The sequence below is a fragment of the Ylistrum balloti genome, unplaced genomic scaffold (assembly GCF_031769215.1).
Source record: "Ylistrum balloti isolate Yb309-2 unplaced genomic scaffold, AGI_CSIRO_Ybal_v1 Utg370444, whole genome shotgun sequence".
In the NCBI taxonomy this organism is placed as follows: Eukaryota; Metazoa; Mollusca; class Bivalvia; order Pectinida; family Pectinidae; genus Ylistrum; species Ylistrum balloti.
The window spans coordinates 525,542-549,395 of record NW_026782296.1 but is presented as its reverse complement, the minus strand read 5'-3'; the positions used below and the strand labels follow the sequence as shown (position 1 = coordinate 549,395).

The 23,854-nt window shown below is 33.3% G+C and overlaps 1 protein-coding gene across 3 annotated transcripts; it reads right to left on the bottom strand.

Moving 5' to 3' along the window:
- Positions 1 to 6,874: 6,874 nt before the first annotated feature.
- LOC132554813 (abl interactor 2-like) lies at positions 6,875 to 20,945 on the bottom strand. Of its 3 annotated transcripts, XM_060219126.1 has the most exons (9): positions 20,829 to 20,945; positions 20,410 to 20,577; positions 19,442 to 19,630; positions 18,653 to 18,676; positions 15,840 to 16,077; positions 15,289 to 15,546; positions 12,258 to 12,323; positions 9,387 to 9,593; positions 6,875 to 9,093 (listed from the first exon to the last, which is right to left on the bottom strand). In XM_060219126.1, the coding sequence occupies exons 1-9, from the start codon at positions 20,943 to 20,945 to the stop codon at positions 8,930 to 8,932; spliced, it is 1,431 nt and encodes a 476-aa protein (XP_060075109.1). In that variant the 3' UTR covers positions 6,875 to 8,929. The 3 variants fall into 3 exon arrangements, with proteins under 3 accessions (XP_060075109.1, XP_060075111.1, XP_060075110.1); XM_060219128.1 differs by lacking the exon at positions 12,258 to 12,323; XM_060219127.1 differs by lacking the exon at positions 18,653 to 18,676.
- Between the last annotated feature and the right edge of the window lie 2,909 nt (positions 20,946 to 23,854).

Sequence of the window (23,854 nt, the reverse complement as noted above, 5' to 3'; positions counted from 1 at the left end):
GCATGTGATATGGACGAACACGTTTTTTCAGTGGAACCCTAGTAACTATGGAGGCGTAAACAGTTTGCACGTTCCAATACAAAATGTTTGGACTCCGGATTTAATTTTAGGTAATGGTAGAGATGACTCAAGACTTATTAAAACTGACACATTCTCCGAGGGTCTTGATATATTCTCTAATGGAACAATGATATGGTGGCCTGGAAGAGATACAGAGACAAGCTGTACCTTTGATATAACTAAATACCCTTTCGACATCCAAACATGTATAATTAGAATGGAAAAATGGTTCTTCGATGATTCTAAGCAGTCTTTGGAACCTGTACAAAGTAAAATCAATACCAACATGTACAAACCAAATGGCGAATGGGAACTAAGCGGAACTTATGTTACAAAGGATGTTATAAATTTCGAAGGTCTTTTATTTACTCGTCTACATTACACGGTTCGTTTAACTAGAAGATGGCAAAGGAAATGTTTTTCTATCATTCTCCCCATCATTATTTTATCCTTCACAAACTGTTTTTGTTTTTCTTTACCTGTGGCCAGCGGAGAAAAGACAGGTCTTGCCATAGCTATTTTTCTTACCTTTATATTCCTCTTATCTGGCTTAAGTAACAGTATTCCACCTTCGTCAGTGACGATGTCAGTGTTTGAAGTTTACATCAACGTTCAGTTGGCTTTGAGTGGGTTAACTGTGATACTGACAGTATTGGTTATGTCTGTGTATAATGCAAATTGCAACTCCCATGTAACATGGTGGCAGTCAGTTCTTCGGTGGATATTCCAAAGGACGCCATCGAAACATGTTCAAATAAATACTTTGGGTGATAACATATTTCAGCAACAACAGGAAGACAATGATACGCAACCAAAAGTAGGATGTACCAATGATATCGGATCAGGAAACAGAATAGGAATTTATAAAGGTGCATCTCTCATGAACGGAGATACAGCAAGCAAATACAATGAGGCTTGGAAATCTGACTGCGAACATACGCATTGTGCAGCTAAAACAGAAGATGTTTTTGTTCAGGACCAGACTAAGATGGGTATTGATACAAACGTATGGCAGGAAACAGCCTTAAATATGGACAGGAAATTTTTTACCATTTTTCTCGTGTTTAACGTTTTAGAACTTGTTGTCTTATTTACATTACTCCTAAAGCATTAAAGTCTTTGTTCTGCATTTTAAATATATACGTTTTGTCTGTAAGTGAACTTTGATGTTAAGAAAAAATTTCAATGGCAATGACAATTATGAAGAATGAATTGTGTCAGACCATTGTTATAACTGGTACTAAAAAAATCATTATACCGATTCCGATGTTTTACAATGCCACAAATATTTTCCTAAATCGAAATTTGTCTTAAAGGTTTAAAATGTTTTTAATAGGGATCGTAGTGACTTACTTGACAATGTTATTGTAATGAAGAATATACAGCATATACTTCATGATACGGTTTAGTGAAGATTTATGACAACCATATCTGCCTTCTGTACATTGTATGTCAGTGTAAAGCCTAAATAAATAAAGAGTAGATAAACTTTAACAGAGTTTATTTTTATATAACACGATGAATATCGAATGGCACAATTTTAATTCTCTGGATTTAAGTACTGATATTAAATAATAATTGTTGAAAGTGTTAAACATATTCATTTCGTCAGATAATAAAGTTTCAAACTTTATTGTTTTATCAATCTGTCATTGTCTTACTGTTGTATTTCCACGCACTATTTTTTTGTCGTCGTCAATATGGCTGTTCCATCAACATCGCAACACTAACGATTGAGCAGGAAATTTGAATTTCAATTATTTCTAAAAATAAAAAAAAAATGACAAAAATGCATATGGCACCCAGATTGCATTCATATTGACAATAAATGCAATCTGACAGACGTTCAATGGTTATATATACATGTGTATATTTTTAACAAAGTTCGAAATTCACCTGTATTTTCATATTCTTACTCTGCAAACGGCACTTTTAGAAATCAAAACATACTATCATTTCATCATCATTTTGCATACTTTTCCGTAATGCTACCTCGTTTTGTACACTTTTACAGACATTGCCAGGAAACTCCTTTAAGGGGCATTTTGCCTTACTATGACTTCACCTAGTTGATTATTCTGTTTTTCAATGGGGACATATTAACCCAAGAACTGCAATCAAAATGTGTGTAACATCAATCGTCCAAAACTGTCACCAGTTACCAATTATTTAATTTTGTCCACGTGCTTTTGTTTCTTACCTACTTGTGTCGTTCATTTTTTATTCATCTTACAACGCCTAGTTATATAACGATAATTATTTAGTATATTGCAGACGTTTGTCAATTTCTAGGGATTTCTAATCCCCTGCTATTTTTGAGGATGAAATGTAATGAAATACGTAACAAATATATGTTATGAAAATAAAATTGATAAAGAGACTCTGTTCCGGGAGCATAAAACCGATGTTTCTACTTTGCTAAGATCTTTGACTTAGGACTTAAGACAGAAATTTGGACTTGCGACCTCGTTACTGATCCCCAACATCAGTCCATCTTAAGACTTAAGCTAGAAACATCTGTATATAGTCCATCGGATATAGTTTATTGAGACTATACAACGCTCTCAGACTTCAGTATATACATCCATCAGATATACTCAATTCAAAACATTTATTATTAAAATCATTTGCATGTATATTAATGAAATAAAGGTTTAATGCTACTTTTAGAATAAAAGGATCACCATACAACTTACTCTTGAATACGTTTTAAATGACGAATGGATTGCCGTATCATTCAAAGATGTGAGTATTTCTGATATGACTGTTATTCATTTCACTTTCTTACAGTAGAATAAAGGGAAATATCTTCAACTTATCCTATAATTTTTTAGAAGAACTTAAAGATGGTCTTATTCTACAAGCCAGACCTTTCGTTTGGTTAACGCTCTTATGCTATAACACTCTTCATTTTATTTCTGGTAGTGTCGAGTATATCTGGTATTATGTCTACCGGTAGAGTTCAAGTTTATATTTACTCAAATGTTTGAAAAATAATAACATTCGTTCAGGCTCGAATTCGAAGCGTTCATATCAAAAGCTTTCAGGATTCCATTGTATATACACAACACGGACACAAACACATACTTTACTTGTTTAAAGTTGTAATTCACCATTACTCTTCGAGTATTGTGGGTTCTATGTCTTTGAATGGATGTTTTCTGTTATTTAATGAGTAAGCCAGTGATGCTGGTTACCCAAGATCAAGGGAGACAACCGAAGTTTCGCTCGATGACTTTTTTTCCCCCATGTTTTCTTGTATTCTTTCGCAGCAGTTTATTCATTTGCGACAAACCTATCAAACATGGTTTTAACGTTTCTGAATTATTTTAAACTACGACTGATCAGCCTAGCTTGCACTTTACATTTTTGATGTGTTCTTACTGATAGAGTGCTAGGCTTTACCTACATTACCGATAGTAAGGTTTCACTCCCAAAGTCAGTAATAAGAAGCAGCATGGTTTTCCTCTTACAATCTTAAATTTATTGACAGATTAGTAATGATAACGAGTGTCACTATCAAGGTTAATTGATTCTGCACACTGCACAAATGGTTATATGAACATAATTTAGTTCCTCCGATCGAAAAAAATAATGTTCATCTTCCAGAACGATACATACTTTACTGACGCCATTCAATGTTTTTTTTTCAGTTTAAATCATTGCTGGAACAACTGCTGAGTTGGTAGTATGCATACTGCTTCTATTTTATAGAGGTCCGTACCATAAATAAGATAAAAATATCAAATTGTTCCTGTTAGCTGTATGTGATATTTCTAACCATTTGCACCTGTAACGGAAGATGCTTACGACATCACTTCGACTAACACATCCACCCTTTACAAAACAACACAGTACAAATAGATAAAAATATACGTCAAAATACGCGATTTATATTTCATCAATCTGTGAAATAAAAATAAATATCTATACTGTATGTCAAGTGTGGTTCCAAACCATGTCTTCACCTGAGGGTAAAGATATGAAAACACATCGATACCTACGTTACGTATGGAATATAGTCCCTCTATTATATGAGACACACAAATGATATTTCAGTGTGAATATACATTGATGGAAGACTCTCTGTTTTCAAGATAAAATTTTAGTTTATTGAGCAATCCTGTAGACGTTCGTGACATTTAAACTATCAGAAGATACCAACGTTACCGATACATACGGTACCAATTGTTCGAAACTAAGTGCGAAACTAACGGCATTGCTCCTCAAAATGTTTGTTCACCGCCATTATTTCAATTGTGAACGCCAAGACCTTTATTGGCTGTAATCACATATTATTCGTGTTGAAGACAGGACATGTTGGGAGGTAAGTTTTCTGATAGCTCTAATTCTCTTTTATTTGATCAATAATATCCTAGAAATAATTAGGAAGACTCGAACAATTTTTTTGATACCTGATGACAGAGACGTATATATCACGTCTCTGCTGATGATAATGTCATATGGTTTCATTCGTTTGAGAAATCATGTCAAATCAATTGATACATATGTTACTACTGGTAACGTATGTATCATTTGGTTTAGTAAAAATATTTCAGTAAATTTACACTTTTTGTGCGTAAAATATCGGTTCATATGTCCGTGCTTATGTCGACGAAATCAAAATGAACAGAATATATAGGCCTACTTATTTTTCATCAATTGAAAGTACATATAAATGTGTATCAAAGCAGCACAAGTGTGAATTGCAATTCCTTAGTGCATTGCTTTCGTATAACCTCTATTCAGCAAGTTCTTCGTTGATTTTACAACAGTTTTTGGAAATAAAGCAGTTAAATTTGATGTAAAACGCATCGATGATCACATCTTTATAAAAAAAATTGGTGTCCAATGTTTTATCATAATCTAGTAATGAATGCTAACGTATGTACCGATACTTATGTTACATTTTGTTTTGTAGGCTGAATATGGCAAAATCAAGAAACGGGATATCTGGATAAGTAAGCATAATGTCTAATGTAAAATAATGCAGCCCATAGCATCTGGCAAGTCACAGAGACTATTCAAACTTTCAAAAGACAATAAAGACAAAATTGACACATTGTACGCTTGTTAAGGTTTAAAGCATACATACGTTATCATCTGTTAATAGTGATTCATTTTGCTCAAGGTTGCTTTATAATGATAAACATTGTTTTTCTTTCACTGAAATTAAGTTGTTTTAATTATGTTTATTTGATTTTAGTGCTGTTGGTTAGTTTGCAATACATACTTTACATTTTGCCTCAAAAAAGAGGTGACGGTACAATTTTAAAACAATAAACATTATTAACACTGATATTTTTACTGGATTTCTTTCTCCTTTGGATTTTGAGTTTAAACGTAGAAAAAGGTCTTAAAGTGATGTTTATGCATTCCACGTTGAAATTTTTTTTTACATGTGTAATGAAAAACAGCTTGTGATTCAAATTCGTATATTATGGCGTGTCCCTGGTTTTCAGCCGCCTTATTCCCCGGGATACAACGTAACTGAATATGTATTCAATGTCATGAGACAGAGGCTTCGGGCAAATACCACTTGTGTCAGAATTTCTGGAACTTGCAGTAGTAAATGCTTTATTCCGCCCAACCAACTTCAAAGTTTTTTCACATGTTGCGGATATGTATAATTTTCGATGGAAAGATAAAAAATATATGAGACCACAGAATTCCTTTACTTTTTAATGCAGTATGAATTATCGGCATATATCAGGAGGTCCCAGGTAAATCGTAATTCTTTGTTACATTAATAAGCTTGGGCTTAAACCGAAATGCCCATAATTTTCATGAAATTAATAGTCCAATCATCTTGTGAAATCCTCAATAGGGTTATTTTGTAATGTAATATGAAATCTGAGTTTTCACAAAAATACCTTTGGAAGGCCAATCACTTGCAATTACCACTTAAAATTGAAATAGAAAAGTCAAGCTTATCAAATAACATATGTATCAATCCATACATTTGCAACTTATTGGTACCGTTCTTGGAAAATGTGTTACTTTTTAATGCTGAGAGTGGTGTGGATAATTTTTGGAATACAAATCGATGAAAAGCTGTTCTTTCATAAAATAATCGTACAAAATTACAATGAAGTCGAAAAATCATTTTTTTTTCTTCGTGGGCATATGGTACTTATAACTGATTTTGGGTGTTCAGCTGAATCGATTTTGAGTTTGGATCATGAGTTCGTTTAAATATTGATATTCTCTTGTTTTCAATCAAATATGACAAACAAACAACATAGAGAAAATGTCCATCAAAATTTCTGAAAAATAGTATAAACAAGAGTTGCTTAAAGAGAAACTGAAGAATGAGTGGATTGACGACAGATGAACAGCATTTTCAGAAACCAACAAGGTAATTGTATTCCTGGTACATTCTAGCCCTGGAGACTGGGTAGGACTTTTTTTTAGATCGCTCGGTTGAATACATGACTAGTAAACCAGTGGTCCTTGGTTGGATCCATAGTGAGGTGATGAAATAAATAATGACTTTTAGCTGTTATATTGGTGCCCTTGTAAAGACATGGGGGTATTGATGGGACTTGTTTCAAAGGCATCACTATTGCAGTGTAAAGCAGGACAGATACTTTCCAGGAGGAGGATTTTATAACCCTGGTAATTACAACCTACAATCTACTCCTCTGCAAAGGAAAGCATCTCTCCAGCTTGATCCGTTAGAGAACAAGAACTGTAGTATCTGGGCTCCATCTGTTACAGAGGTACATTATTGAAATAAATGCCCTCTGTTGAATAATGGCGGGGGTAAATTGCGAAAAAAAACTGTGGAGAACACAAATCAAAAACAATGGTACAATGGATACTTCATATATTTATTTGTAATACATAAAAGTAAACATGCAGCACAGTCCTCACCTTTAGTCTTGGTAAATACATTGTTACAAAGTAATCCATATGTACCTAATGCCATGCAGATGTACAGAAATGATAATGTTACCTCAATGATACTATTTCCTCAATGACAGTTATCAATATATGGTTTATTTTCACAAGTCCTTTTAAAACTTATTGTTATAACGATAGGTCCCACAATTTTAAATGTAGGTAGTTTAAAAATTTTTCGAGTCCCATCAAAATTCTATGAGTACAGGACTAGGGACTCGCATGTAGATTCATCACTGCAATGATATACCAGGGTATATGTTTACAGTGTTTTAGATAAGTGAAACTCCACTGGATTTTATATTATAACCCAATAAATTATCTTAAAATCACTCGACAAATTACAATGAAAAAGGATTTAGATATCAATCTGATGTTACTGTCACACCCCTACCCCCACCCCCAACCTCATTTAGTTTTACCTATAGAAAATAACTTAACTCATATGGCTCGTGCTTGTAAAATTGACTACTATTATAAGATTCTGCGGGGAAAATGGACAATTCATTTTAAGTGTATGAACCTGTCAACATTCTGGATAAATGTATTATAATCATGAAAGTAACATGCTGGAGCTCTTTAAGAGAAACATATGATATTAATAAACTTACATTATTTTGATTAGTTGATATTATGTCTGACCCAATTTTATATTTATCTACATACTGTATACATAATGTGGTAAAGCATTAACAGTAGATGATCCAGGCATTGTACTACACATCAGTCAGCACAAAACATAAATAAACGATGATGAAATGTATCACACACACACAAAATCTAGACAGTGGAATGATGAGATGTCTAAATACAGGACATCAGAAGATAATGATTGATGATTACAGAAAATCATAATTTTCAAAAGAAAAAAGACACATTATATGTAATATTCATGACTCCAAATTTTTTGTGAAAATAATTTCATTTTGGCAAGACAACTACATCAACATAAACAGTACACAGTTTATATGTACTCAGTTTTTTCGAGTATTCACTATACAGTCAATGTAGATGATTTCATCTTGTACAGAGTGTGGCTGCACTAAGATAACCAGAGTAAGTCTACACCTACAATATAAAGTTAATTATTTTAGCTATAGAAATCTACAAACACACTGAAATCTTACATAATAATACTTCATCAATTTCTATAGCTTTCTGGAATCAGCTACCTTTTGTAGACACAAGTTTGATTTCTATGACACTTTTGAGTAAAACAGATCACCGCTTTGCTATACATAAAAATAACTCTCTGGACTGAAGATATTTGTGTCACACCTTCTAAAAAACTACTAAAACCACTGTTTAAAAATTTGATTTTTTGTTTAAACTGAAGACAACCACCCATGTTTATGAATTAATGACAATAAACACACATGCCTGTCTTGAAAGCCTTAAATCAATCCATTTATACTGAACACAATCATATTTCAATATGACTAAGACTTTTTATGCACTGTATTGAGAAGAAATATTAAATCAAAATTCTAAAGTTAAATGATAAATATGTTGCCCCCAAGCATGCAACCCATTCCGTTTTTTTCTGTAAAACAATACCTGCATGTAATCAACTTTAAAATGTACAACCAATGGTTTCTTTTCACAATCAATTTCTATTGTCTTTTTGCTTCATAACTTTTTCAACCAGGAATCATCATTTCTATCACTGGCATATTGACCTATAAACCATCATATCTGTGATCGACGCATCTTTTCATCCAATTGATTCCTGATCCTAATTTATTCATGAATACTGCCTTTTCTGTCTTTTCTTAGCATATTTACATGCACAAAGAATAAGTTTTTGCTGTAACTAGATTTGACAAGTAGTCATCAACCTCTGGTAATTGCATTAAAAACACATTTCTGTGTGTGCTTTTGGTTTCCAGACGAGGCTTATCTATATATCAATGAACCATTGATACCAGATCCTTGTTGGTAAGTGTGTGTTGAGAACTGAAAATCATTACATGCACGGTTCTACATAGTTTCCCGGGAAAAGTCCTGTAAATCCATTGAGTACGCCTTCCCACCAGCCATCATCATTTTTGTTGGTGACGTAGATTACCGCATTTTCATTGAATGTCAGTTCATCCTCTTTGTCAGCCAGGTAATCGTATATAGCAATAACTGTAACAGAGGTCAATGATATCACAGTAGTTATATATCTGTAACATGCAAATTAAGTAGAACATTGATTACACTAACAGATATTAATTTATTAATCTAATACAGTATTTAACAATGTTCCAGTAACTACGACAATATTATTATATTGATCCTGTCGTTAGCCCAGGGGGTCAACATATATGTACCTCTGATCCAAATTCAGGGGATCAAATAGTATTGGTTGATAACTTCACTCAACAGCAATATATACATGTGGGCTTATTAGTAGGAATTGACTAGTTGCATTGACAAACCTTTCTCGATGTAGTTTGCAGGTTTCCAATCCGGCTGGCCAAGTCCAAGATTTGGCCCTGTTGCAGCATATGGATCCTCTTCCTGTGGGGGGAGTGGGTGGTCATCAATGTCCTCTGGTGGATCGTTGAACTCCGGGGGTGGGGGTGGAGCTTGGTTGTACACAGAGGGATTGTCTGTTGGGGGTGGGGGGAGTGGGGGAGAGTTAACTGTCAAAAAAAGATGACAAATACAAGTTTCACAAGTTGAAAAATGACTACAAAATTTAGTTTAGTCATATGATTGAGGTGTATTACTGTAACATGTGACAATATCTATTGATGCCAAAATGATGCTATATTATAGATCTCTGGTTCTCAATTACCCGAAATAAGATAGTTACCAGAAAAACATCATTTTACCAAAGAACTTTTATATTCTTTAGAAGACTTTATGTGTTGGCTACATAACAGAGTAAACTGAGTTTGTAATGGTGAGAGAAAATATGGCTGTTCTGGCAATCAGAATCTGTTTGATAAAAGAACAAAGTTAATGTTACATCGAATGGCATGCTTCATGCATACAATAATACAATGTATTTGATCTGACTAGCTTAACTTAGTGAATCAGTACTAACATGCTTTCACTCCAGTGTGCTTGTTTTAACAACATATGTGTTGGCCTTTGTTTTAAACACAATTAAATACATGAAATATATTCATTGTGTTTGTATATAGTGAAGTATAGTCAGTGATTTGATGTATTCTTACTATTTCATGTTAAATGTATCGTTAATTTCAGACTTTCTTAATTTTCTTGGAGATTACATCAGAACATATTTTGGAAACAGAAATGTAAAGTGTACCATGGGAGTAACTAACTGCTAGATGTTTTTGCAGTGGATGTTTCCTACTGATTAAAATAACACTATGATGTCCTACATCTCAGGTTTCATCCTCCTATCATCAGATCAATATCATTTGAACTTAAACCATTGGAGTTGAAATAAGATCATAACTATCAACACATACAGTATATGTCATGTGACTATGTTAAAGTTTCCGTGGTGATATGTATGTTAATGTTCTTGTCTTATTGAGTATATAATGATATGGGTTATACACTATAAAATCTCATAATTACGACCCTACAGAAATGGTTTTATGTCTGAAAGTGTTAGTTTGTTTTAATTAAACGTGAAATCTATCATTCCATGATAATGTGTTATTAATGATCAACTATCTTTACTTTCAAGGCTAAACAAAAGTTTTAATCAAATTTAAATAGCACACAATTGTTTTTTTCTTTTGTACGCTAGCTATCAGATGCATACATTTATGTAGATCATGCTTTATAGGTGTACTTCGACAGTACACATACCTTGTAGTACCCATTTTATATACTGGATTCATAGATATTATAATGCAATATTGTAAAAATATTATTCTAGACTTAATACTTATCAACCTAATATATCAGTACTTAGAATACAAACAAATATCACAAATGTCATGTGTAGGATGTCATATGTAGGATAAATCCCATGTATAGGATAGATGTCATATGTAGGATCAATGTTAAATGAAGGATGTATTCCAAGTGAAGGACAAATGTCATATGTAGGGCAGATGTCATATGTATGACAGAAGCCATACGTATGATATATGTCATATGTAGGATGACATAGGTAGGACAGATGTCATGTGTAGGACAGGTGTTATATGTAGAATAGATGTCATATGTAGGACAGATGCCATATGTAGAATGTCATATGCAAGAAAAATGTTGTGTATGTTATACATAGGAAATATGTCATATGTAGGACAGATGCCATATGTAGGACATTTGTCTGATGTAGGACATCTGTAATATGTAGGATAGATGTCATATATAGGATGTCAAACATAGGGTCATATATAGATCAGATGTTGTGTAGGACAGATGTGATATGTAGGGCAGATGTCATATGTAGGATAGATATCATAGGGTATAAGGCATATGTAGGATAGATATGAAATATTTGCACTGATTTTTGAATGAGACTTACAATGGACTTGGATGGGACCTACAGTAATATAAATGGTGTGTGTTCTCCCTTTACGGAGAACTTCTGTACAGAAATCTGCAGAAGATTTTTTTTATATTCTGACATGAATACAGGAGTACTGCTACACCGTACCATCTTATTAATACTACACATATTATCCTACATCAGTGATGTATATATTTTAACGTGTATTTACAAAATTTTATGAATGGATGGGAAGGAGCAATAAAGAATGTTCACAGACATACTGATCAAGTTTTGAGATAAAAATGTTATTATTTTAATCATCTAATAAGTACAATAAAGAAAATATGTTGGCAGGATACATATCTAATAATAATTAATGCTTAAAAGAGATTTTGTGAAACGTCGATGTAAAGTCCTAAATGACCCTGTAAAACAAATCATATATTGTTTCATAACACATTCTTCACACTTTTTGTTTACATAATGCTATTTATTTTGTAGTTTTCACAGTCCAGTGATTTTAAAACATAATCTTGTTAGGTTGTTGTTGGGATATATTGTCACTTTTATTTTTCCTTACATATTAAATGTGGGTGTGTCACAGATAATTCAAATCTGATTCACATATTTTGTTCTGTAAAAAAATGGGATCTGTTTACGTATGTTTCCATATATCATAAGATCTGGTTTACATACAACATATTTAACAAACATTCTCTACAAGGCAGTGTTGGATTCACTTCCATATTTTTGTAACAATATTAGTACATTTCACTTTCTTATCATGGATGAAATCATAAAACAATTTTTATGATACATGCATGAAAACAACAAAAGTTAAATCAGTGAATAAAAACGTGCGACACAAAAACATGCAAACCTTCATCGTCTTCCGCATAGCTGTTGTCTTGGGCTTCGGACAAAGATGGCGGGGGAGGAGGCAGGTCTGTAAAAGTGACCGGCGTAAAGCAGATACTGACCACGCACAACACACTGACCACTGATCAGCCTAAAGACCAGACTGACCATTTATAGCAATCAAAATTGACTAATCAGGAAAGCTGTTTCAAACTTATTTTGATTAGTCAATCATCATATAGGTCAGATGAACAGAAAAATTAAACAGATCTCTCAATGTTTACAGATCACTTAATTTTACACACACATTACATCATATTTCATCAAGTGATAGAGTCGACGGTAAGGAAATTGAAAATGAACTGACGATGTATACTCCTGGAATATAAACCTCAGATCACACAGTCCTGATATACATGACCTATGATGGTCTGTAAAACAATCAAGAGCTTTAAAATAGCCAGTTCTAATTGTTATGTACAAATATAAAAAGTAACTTGAAAGATCTGCTCCTTTTTTCAGTCATAACAAAAAGCACAACAAAGAAGAAATGTATAATCATTAAAGACAACTGAAAAGAACATATATAATCAATTAGAATACAACAAAATAAAACCATAATTACAAATAAAGATTACAAAATTATTGCGTAACTGACTAAAAGATACTGTGTACTACAAAATGTAACTTTATATCATTATACATATAAACAATGTTAAATTTCAATTACTTTAAAATATGCCTAAATTGATTGTTTGAACAAGTAATAGTATCTTAATTCTATCAAATGTTTTTAATGAGGGTGAATTGATATTAAATCATTAAAATACACTGTTGACAGGCCTATATAACTTGTAATTGTCTTTTCCATACAACGTGTATTGGTATATTATGCAAGAATGCTGTAAATTATATGTGTATGTATCATGACAACTGGGTATACACTGTTTTTCATATTTTCCACCAATCCCATGCTAATCACATTTTAGATATACTGGGGCATACCTGATAAATAGAGTAATCATACAATTTGTGATTCATACGATAAAATGCCCAGATATAGTGACTAAATGTTGTGATGCATCATACACAGATCATACTGTCTAGTTATAGTGATTATATATTGTGATGTATCGTATACAGATCATACTATCCAGATATGGTGACTATATATTGTGATGTATCATACACAGATCATACCATCCAGATATGGCGACTATATATTGTGATGTATCATACACAAATCATACTGTCCAGATATGGTGACTAATTGTTGTGATGCATCATACACAGATCATACTGTCCAGATATGGCGACTATATATTGTGATGTATCATACACAAATCATACTGTCCAGATATGGTGACTATATAGACTGTCCGGATACTGATAATAACATAAAATAATTAAAATCTTGTCATCAATTTTAAGTAATGACTGACAAGTAAAGATATAAACTTTAAAAGTCCTACCCCCATTAAAATATTTATAGACTGAGAAAGACATGCTTAAAATACATTTGTGGTACATGCACCTTCAGCCATGCTATAATGATCAACCAAACGAATGATATTGAAAATCATACATTCTTGGGCCTGGCTACCAGGTTGGATTTAATATACAATTAAGTTATATAACACTTTGAAGGAACCAATGTCACAGAGAAAACAAATCAAGCTATCCTGTATTTCCTTCCTTATCCCTGTCATTCTCCTGATCAGTGTATCTACACTTACTCATCTCTATATGTACCTTTTGAACTTATCCCAGAACAATCATCAGTTCAGAAATCAGAATTCAGAATTCTACCATTACACAACATCTAATTCCTAATTATCGTCCTTTTAAACAAAATCAAAATTGCTGACATTTTATCAAAGCCTTTCTTGTTTTGATTACACTATAGTATACTACCAACTCCACTCGCCAAACTGGAGGCTTATAGCATAAAAAGTTTCCTAGTTGTTCTCCATAATTAGAAGTTTTGCGAGAAAAAACTACAAGTAACGAATGGATGGACAAGACAATGGAAGGCCGAAAAGTTCACAGGAACTTTTCGCCATATGAGCTAATCATACGTGTAATGTGAAAATTGTGGCTAATGGTTCCAGTCAAAATGAATAAAACATATTCCAATTGTACTACATATGTAATGGCCATGCTAATACAAAGGTATATAAATTGTATATATGTATTGTGTAATACTTGTATCACACACATATAAGTATATATATATATATAGACATACCCACCATACTCCTTCAAATACCAACAACCCACATACAACCCATACTTTAGTAACAGGCCTCTGACATGACTAACTATTTTTAGTGACAATGCTTTAGATGTAAAACAGTTCTTTACTTCTCAAATATTTAGCAAAAACAAACTAAAAAAAATACTATTTACCTCAATTCACAACAGTTCAGCAAAATAATCCCTTAATTTCTGCACAAATATGTCCCCAAAAACATTTTAGTAGTAGTACCATGGTCATATTTATTTACACTTTTGAGTCTCAGGGAAATGTTACCATCACTGAATTGCACCAGTTGTTGTTCTCTTGAGCGTAATGAGATAACCTCTTGCTAGGCTACAGACAGAATTAAACCTGTGATTAGAGGGTATTAGTGGTATATATATATATATATATATACATATATTGTGTGTGAACCACGGAACTACTACCATACTTTTTTTATATAAAAGCTTTCCATTCAGTCTTCATCATCAGCAATATTACAATACATACTCAATTATACATATGCTTTCTGGGACAACTATTTTTTTCCCTTAATTTAGACAACAGTATCAGTATACCAAAATCATGGTTTTTTTTTTAATTAAAGCCAACTTATTTCAAATGGTCTGCATTGAAATTGACATGATTGAAAAATTTCTGAAAAAAAGCAGTTGTTCCACAGCAATCATAACCAGTAGTCATGCTTTATATATGTCAAAAATCTCGGTGTAATCTTGCACATATTTTGTGCTATGATTGACAGATGTACTGGACAAAGTTTAACAACATATAGCCAAGCTGTAGGACATACCTGTAGACGGCTGCTGTACCATGTGTGGTACACGTCCATGCATACCCGGATAAGACGGGGGAGGGGCATCCTGTGATATGGGACGAGCAAGACCTATAGGAGGAGCCAGAATGTTCATCTGAGCTTCACTCGGTCCATAGTTGCTGCTCTGTCGCATGTCTCCTGGAGCATATCCACTCTGTCTTGACTGATCTGATGGAGCATATCCACTCTGTCTTGACTGATCTGCTGAACCATATCCACTTTGTCTAGCCTGGTCTGTAAGGGGAGGTAACAATTCAGGATACTTGATACACATTCTAAGCCAATACATCTGAATTAAGGCTTAATTAAGGTATCATAATGCAAATAACAGTAATTTGTTTCTGATTTTATGATCTTCTTAAACATCAATGACACCCTAATAGATAAGTAGGACTAATACACCATAGAAAATTAGTATTAGTAAAAAAGACTTACTTTTATGTATCAATGATTCTATAGTTTTATGCTATGTTTAGTACCTATAAAAAAATCTCTTTCCCTTTCTGACAAATAAACCATTGACCTACTTTGTATTGCCATGCCCCCTGGAGCATATGGCGATGCAGTTGCTGGGATGGATGGCGGAGCTATAGGGGGAGCTGGTGTCCTGTACTGACTCTGGTGTGCCCCTGCTGACTTTCCAATGGTGCCTCGACCCTGGGGTGGAGTAGGAGGTCTGGTATTTGGTGGAATACTTGGGTGAGAGGTGTTGCTACTAATGGAAGAGCTTCGGCTCGTTTTCTCTCTCTGAACACTGCTTGTTGTCTGGAAATTAACATCATTCTATAAATAGCACCAGTCAACATGCAATTCAATTCTATAATCTCAATCATGAAATTAATTCTGTTCTAAAAATAACTACAGTATACAACAAATGTGCTAAAAATAACTATATTCAACAACAAATAAACAGATCATCCAGGAAAAAGCCAAATTCATATACCAAAAAACATATAAACAATTTATATGTATCCATGAAATAATTATATCTATTTATATTTAAATGATGTACATGTACATGAATAGCCTCGGATATTTAAAACAGTAATTTTGATCAGAACCGCTGAAAAATTAACACTAAAAATAATCTTCTTTTTTCTTCTTCTTTATGCCAAAAAATTGCCAAAGAAAGTGGATGATGTATATTACCAGTAAAACAGAATTTTGCTAAAATTTAAACATACAGATTTTTCTTAAAAACATATCAACATAAAAGAAGAAATATTAAGTTATTAGATGTCTTCAGATTTTACCATGTCTACAGAAGAAAGATTGGTAATGAAATGTATCAGCTGAGATAACTTGGCTACAGCTACATCAGAGATGACAGGATTAGTAGTGTAAAGTACTAAGTTATGGATTACAGATAATACTTGGTCAAACTTCCTTACATGAACCTTCTAAGCCCCTTCTCACTGAAAGTACTTCCCCAGTCCTAACCAGAACCCTTCTTAAGCTTTATGTGCATCACTCCAAATTACACAGACTGATCAAGAACTTCATATCAAACATGAATACTCATGATCACTTAACTCTAAGGTTTTCCTGATCTTGTCAACTTCAAGTTAAAGAAGGTCAATTTACATGTGTACATACTATCAATGTTATCAGTTTTTATTTATTTTTATCAATATTTAGAATATTGATTTTATGTCTTGAGTTGTTTCATGATTCTGTGGTATAGACAAAAAGCTAAATGCAAATGCAATACTTTGTAATGGGAATATATTAACAAACAAAATTTTAATACAATTTTTGTACTAATTATTGAAATGAATATGTATTTGTTTAAAATTGGATTATATGTGTAGGAATAGAATAACTACTGTAAGTTGGTAATGTAGGGGAGTGGTACATACTTCAATCACAAAAAATGTACCCTCCAATGGTTTTTATGTTAAATTTATTATTTAAAGTTCAAAAGCATAGCAGCACTGCCACCACAAGATCAGACTCAAATACAACACATAACCACCACCCCATCACACTATACACATCATGTGACATGTAGCTCATGAACTTTGCCAGCAAAAGGTCTTCTTACTATATTTAAGTATAAAGCTGACAGGAGCGAGTCCAACAGAGGAGGTTCTGCCTTCCGCCTCTGTGATTAGATCTAAGTATAGTACCTTCCCATTGAGATCATAAAAACATAGTAAAATGTATATAATACTCAAATTTCTAGCAAAAAAACTAATTAAATTCAGACACAACTATTTTTCATAAGTTTTGCTTTAATAGTCAAATTATGTGATTTTTCCCACATTTATCAAACTAATCAAATATGGTTTAGTTTCTTTATATTTTTTTCAAGACAAGCAATTTTTCTGCTTCACTGACATTTTCCAACTTTTTAATGAATTTAAAATTTATTGTTTCAAATCATATTTACTCTGTGCATATATTTGAACATACACAGTAAAATGTTATGTTGAGTCTGAGTTCAGGTTATTTGAGGAAATAGATGTAAAGCATGAGTATGAGGTGTTTACATGTAAAATTATAAACTGAATGCCTACAGTACATCAATATCATCCATGTAAATACCCTTATTCTGTGTGATACATTAATCTATACCAATCTAATACTGTATTCACCCTATAAGCCTGACTTCCAATATAAAAGCAATCCAGCCCCCACCCCCTCCCTCTACCCAAGCCTCATTTCTGTGAGGGATCTATTTTCATTAATTTGGTGGGTATACTTAATCTACCAATTTCCATGTCCTTAAACTAGTAAACTTTGTGTAAGCAGAATCAAGTGCTCATGAGACATTGATTTTTGAAGAATCCTGAAAATAGATTATTTACAGTGTACTTGTTAAATGTTGAGCTTTTGAATAGCACTTTGCAACTCCTATTCAAAGTCACTTAGTATGGCTGATATTTACATTAATGCTACAAGATCTATGTTAAACAGATTCAACAGACAAATTAAGGATTTACACTACAGTATACCTGACGGGACAATGAAATAGATAAAGGAGTCAAGCTACCTTCATTGAAGTGGGAACTTAATATAGATGCTCCCTTACTGAATTGAAGCCATAGAGTATCAATTTAGCAGAACCCATTAAAGCAAATCACTATAGGGTTAAAACCATTAAATATTTTACTGGATAGTGTTACTGTGTACATAACCCTTGAGTATTATTGAATCAAGTGGTGTTGATAAGGTATTTTATCACACAGAACAGGAGATATTTCATGAACACTTCATAGACAGAGTGCCAGTATTAATTTAGCATTTTAAGCCCATAATTCCTTTATGAAATTGTTTAAGCATTATCAAAATGATTCCAGCTCCAGGGAGGAAAGTAATGTGCACTTCCTAATCCTACCTTTATAATTCCTTGTTCCTGAATCTGAAAGAAACCTTGCACTTTAACAAAAGACCACAAATATGGATTATCTCCCTTTCTAGATGCACCAAACAATTGCAAGTTATTTGGTGCATATTAGACAGTTTAAACAAAAAAGTTCTTCATTAAAATGAACTCAAACTGGTGATATTAAAATCTTTATTTTGAACTGTCGGTAAAAGGAAGATAAACAGCATGCTTCAACATACAACAAATATACAAATAGATAAACATACAGAATTAACATCTGGTTAACAATCTGTATACAAACATGCAATAATTTTACATATGCAGTAAGTGAAATAATTGGAATAGGTATGTCTGGTTCCTCCATCATGCAAACACAATGTAAATTTATCAATTAATAACAGTATATATAATGTTCTTTATGTTATATAAGTTAACATTACTGCAATGTTTTATGACTTCCATTTAATATTTTCTTACAAATGGTTTTCAACAGAGTTCATTCCTGAGGACATTTTTAATAGTTCTGTTGATGTGTGATTATTTCAATAACATATCTGATATTTCTTCTGGTTTAAATAATAAACAATGTAGAGGTTTAGTCAAAGATATTTATATATCTATTCTCATCTAATTTTAAGCATTTTATTTACATTTTTTCCCCATGAAGGCCTGAAATGTTCAAGAAAAATGGAAAAGAAAAAAAAAGTGCTCAAAAAGTCCAAATAAAAAACCTTTTGAAATATAAGTCATTCTGATTATGATTCCTAGTAGCTAAGTAATATCCTGTTATGCTCTCACCTTGACTCCGTGGCCTATTTCATCTAACACAGTGTAGTCTATTGGTTTCCGTTGGTACTTAGTAGGACGCTCTGCTTGCTCTGGAAATATTATACCGTTTTTCACTCCCAAGGGTCGATTTGTGTTCCTGTTGGTGGTTAGGACTCCTATCTCTCGTCTAGCTACCTTCTCCTTGTGGATATTTACAGTCTGAAAAAGCAGTCAACATTTTTCTCTATAAAAAGATTTCAAGAAAAGATACAAACTTCAAATCCAACCTTTTAATATTTCTACATTACAGTAAACCTGATCCAGTCTGTCCATATTGTTCATTACCTTCATGTCAAATTGATATTTACATAATAATAAAATCAACAAAACAATCACAATTAAAACTTAAATCTTGTAGTCAAGTGTTGTTCAGTTTTATTTTCAGCTGCACTCTATAATTCTTCAAAACTTCAAAGCCCCTCCAAGATCACTCTGCAGTTGTTTTAAGAATAACGGTTCACATTATGATTCATGTGTGACATCTATCAATTCTATATTGCATCAAAAATGGCCTAGCTAGGAGAAACTTGACACTGGTACCCATTTTGCAAATTTCTTCAATGGCAGTGTTCTATATTCCGTTAAACGCCTAGATCTGTGGACATGAAATGGTTTCTGATCATGATGCACCATTTTAAGGAAATATTAAAGAACACAATCTGCTTTCGATCAGCCCAACAAATACTTGATATCTGTATCCTTCATGTAAATTATATTTTGTTTTTATGCAAGACCTGCCACTTAAACAAATAAATAAACTCTTTTCAGTTTATGAAATTCAAACCTTAAGATGTCTGATCTTAAATCTAAAACTTACATGGGCAAAGTTATTCATTTTTATCTAATTAAGACACTGAATCATGATCACACAATTTATATATATTTACACTTTAATGGATTAGGGCGGGAAAGATATACTAGATATGCTCCAAGTTTACCTGGGCTAGATAATTCACACTAGATTCCATCTCCATGGTTTGACTCTGTTGGAGGTCGAGGAGTTTGAGGAAGTTGGTGGCAAGATTGTTGATCTGGTATGCCACACTAGCCAAGGAGTGGGTGGTGTAGTTCTTCGTCTCCTCCAAAGCCTGCTTTTTGTTTGTTGCCTTTAAAAGACATCAAAAAATTATAAATGCACCTTTGAGTAGTTAATGTAACAATCTTTAATTAGTTAATGACTGTCTGGTTATAAAATGCTGGTGAAATAAATTTGTATAATGATCAGAAACAAGTTCCTTCCGTTCAACCTCTTTTGAAAGGTGTGCCTACGGAAAACGTCAACAATGCAATTTGGCTGAATTTGACATCAGTCAGAGCTACGTAATTGTGAACTGTGATTAATTATTCGTGTGAATACCGTAAGATAGTTCTCTCTGCAGTACTTCGCAACATTTTCAAGATTGTTGAAGCTTTCCTGAAGGTGCTGTCGCCCTTCAGGAATCTCCTGCTCGAGCAGTTGGGCTACTTCGGCCATTTTGTTTTCATTCCACTTCCTGTTTAAACACCAATGCGATCACGATTCTTTTTTGAACGCAGGTTATCTCCCTTCGGTCATGAACTGAACTTCATGACCTTATTGATTCTGCATTATAATTTAGAATAGACTGCTTTTGACGGACAAATTTTTAATGTAGTCATAATTTATTCTGTGTTTCATTTTACAAAATACGCATTCATATAAATAAGAGGCCCATGTGAGCCTGTATTGCATATGCGGATATTTCAGCTTTCACATCAAAATATCTTTATCCGCAATATCTATTGTACCCCAAAAATGTTTTGAAGCTATTGTAATCTTCAGAAAAATATATTTCAAACTCTTACCGCTGTTTTCTATATTTGACCGTCCCGCCCTCTGTCCCAAAGTGGACCTTCACCCAGGGAGAGCATTCGATTTTCGTCAAAGTTTCACATCTATTTTCCCTGTTCCGAGAGTCGGACTATTCTTCAAATGATGCTTGCGAGACCCGTCATATATAGTTGGTTACCATTCTTTCAGATCAAAATAGATCAAATACAGTTCAACCAACAGAAGAAGGATTTTTCAACGATTCCTCTTTTTCACATTCTGTGCCCATCTCTCTTATGCAACCAACTGAAGAAGAAAGATTTTAAACTACTATTTCATTCTCCCTATTGAGATTAACACTCTGACCACAGAGGCGTAATCAAACGAACCTTTTATATAAAGTGGATTCTTCTTCACCAAAGAATGCTTCAGACCTAATTTTAGTAAAATCAAAGCAAAAGGGGTGTTAAAGAATTTGCAACATTTCCCCAATTGAGACCGCCCACCCCTCTGACCTCAGGGAGCGGAGTTCCACTATTTATATAAATATAGTTCTCCTTCACCCTAGGATGAATTCAGACCAAATTTGACTTTGACACCAGACGTTTGTATAATATTGATCCTCCTTCGGCGATGAATTTTTATGAAAACCAACCAGTCGATCAGGACTAGTTTTGTTTTAGTGGTTTATAAGGAAATGTTGACGGACGACGGACAGACGATGTGCCATGGCATAAACGCCCGGTTCTTCGGACCAGGTGAACTACGATTTTATCTTCGTTATGAACAACATGCTGGTGGAAAATTTATGACGAAACTGAAATCATATAACGGCTTCCTCGAGAAATAAGTCAATTCATTAGCGACAACGTACAGATGATCTCATATCATCAACTATGGAAACTCATTGAGAGTAATATTTTCAGTACCTCTCCTTTTTTCGTTATTTGACAAATTTATCGCTGTAATTTACCTGATACATAACAAAAGTCTTGATGTTTGGGATATCTGAGTATTTATTAAAATAACCCATTTTGCTTCACACATTTTGACCCGTACTTCTTGAGCTTCAATACACAAGATAATATAAATGTATAAGGATGGAGTGGAATTAATGGGCGTTTGTATACCTGTTCATGTTGCATATACTTTGTTTTGAAATATATTGTGTGGAATTAAATGAGACACCACCATAGCTCTTCCTCCATGATAAAATTCATTATAAATTACATACGAAATATATTGCATAGATAACACAGGAAATACAATTGTGAATACAGATGTTATGTTTTAATTATTCAGGTTTTTAAAATTTATAAAAAAAAATTCTTACTCTTTCAATCATATAGAAATGTAAAGCTGAAATATATTTCCACCCCTCTCGAGACCCATTATCTTGTACAAGAGAATGGTCGTAGTAGTAGTTGTTGTAGGCCTATATAATATTGTCAACAACATGTCTAAAACCAGGAGAATATACTAGTACACTAAGGATGAAATCGCGAAAATGATCGAATTTCCACAATATTCATGCGATGTCGACAGTGGAGAGATAAAAGACATAACACGGGTTGCAAAAGACGAAAGTTGATGAAATCCTTTATTTAAGTTTTATATAAGTTGTATGGTTTCCAGTACCGATACGTTGATCATTAGTATATCCACGGACTTATATACACATTGGTGGTACCCTTGTCCTTCTTTTTTTTTCTTGAAAACCTTACATTAACTCATTGAATCGATCGGCCAATGACCGGCCACGTTGGATGAGCAGAAGGTGTTGTTCTTAGCAACAATTAAAACACTGACCAGGTTTAGATGAAGCATTTTATGGAATAAATGATGAAAAAAGAACATGCGCTCTCAATTATTCTGGTCAATACTTCTCGGCATTTGACGAATCCCTGTTAAGATAGTCACAGTCCAGGATGCAAAAGTACTTAGAATTCGTCTAGTTATTCCCTAGTTTTGTAATCTCATTAGTTCATATCTGAAATGGTTTGACAATGTCTGTTATTGTATTGCTACTTTTACTATTGTGGGTGTGGTTTGAAACAACTGGCCTTTCCATATAATTGAAGGCGCGCCGCCATCGAGTTTAACACCTGAACAGGTAAGTCTGTTACACAGTATTCATCATATATAATAAATATGAATAGATATTAACACAATACACTGATATCTCAAATTTGAATTATTTACATTGTGTAGCATCCCAGCATGTTCTCTGTTGATGGACCAAATCCTACGTGACGATACCTGTCGACCATAAATAGGTCACTGGCTACATATGTAAATGTAAATATATGAAATGTCAGGTATTGAAATGTGTTTATATGATGTACAGGACGCAAACAAAACAACTTCTTATACATAAATTACAACCGTAAATGACCTTTTGTTGACCTGTTGACATCGGGGTGTATCATGTTACTATTATTATGCAGGTATATTGTAATATTTCCGGGTGAGTTTTATTATCATTTCATGCCCATGCAATTGAGGGGATGAGCTGGTCTGTTCGGCAATTTAAACGTTTATTTAAAGCATTGCGTTGAATATATTTACAGACTTTTGCAGATATTCATAATCTT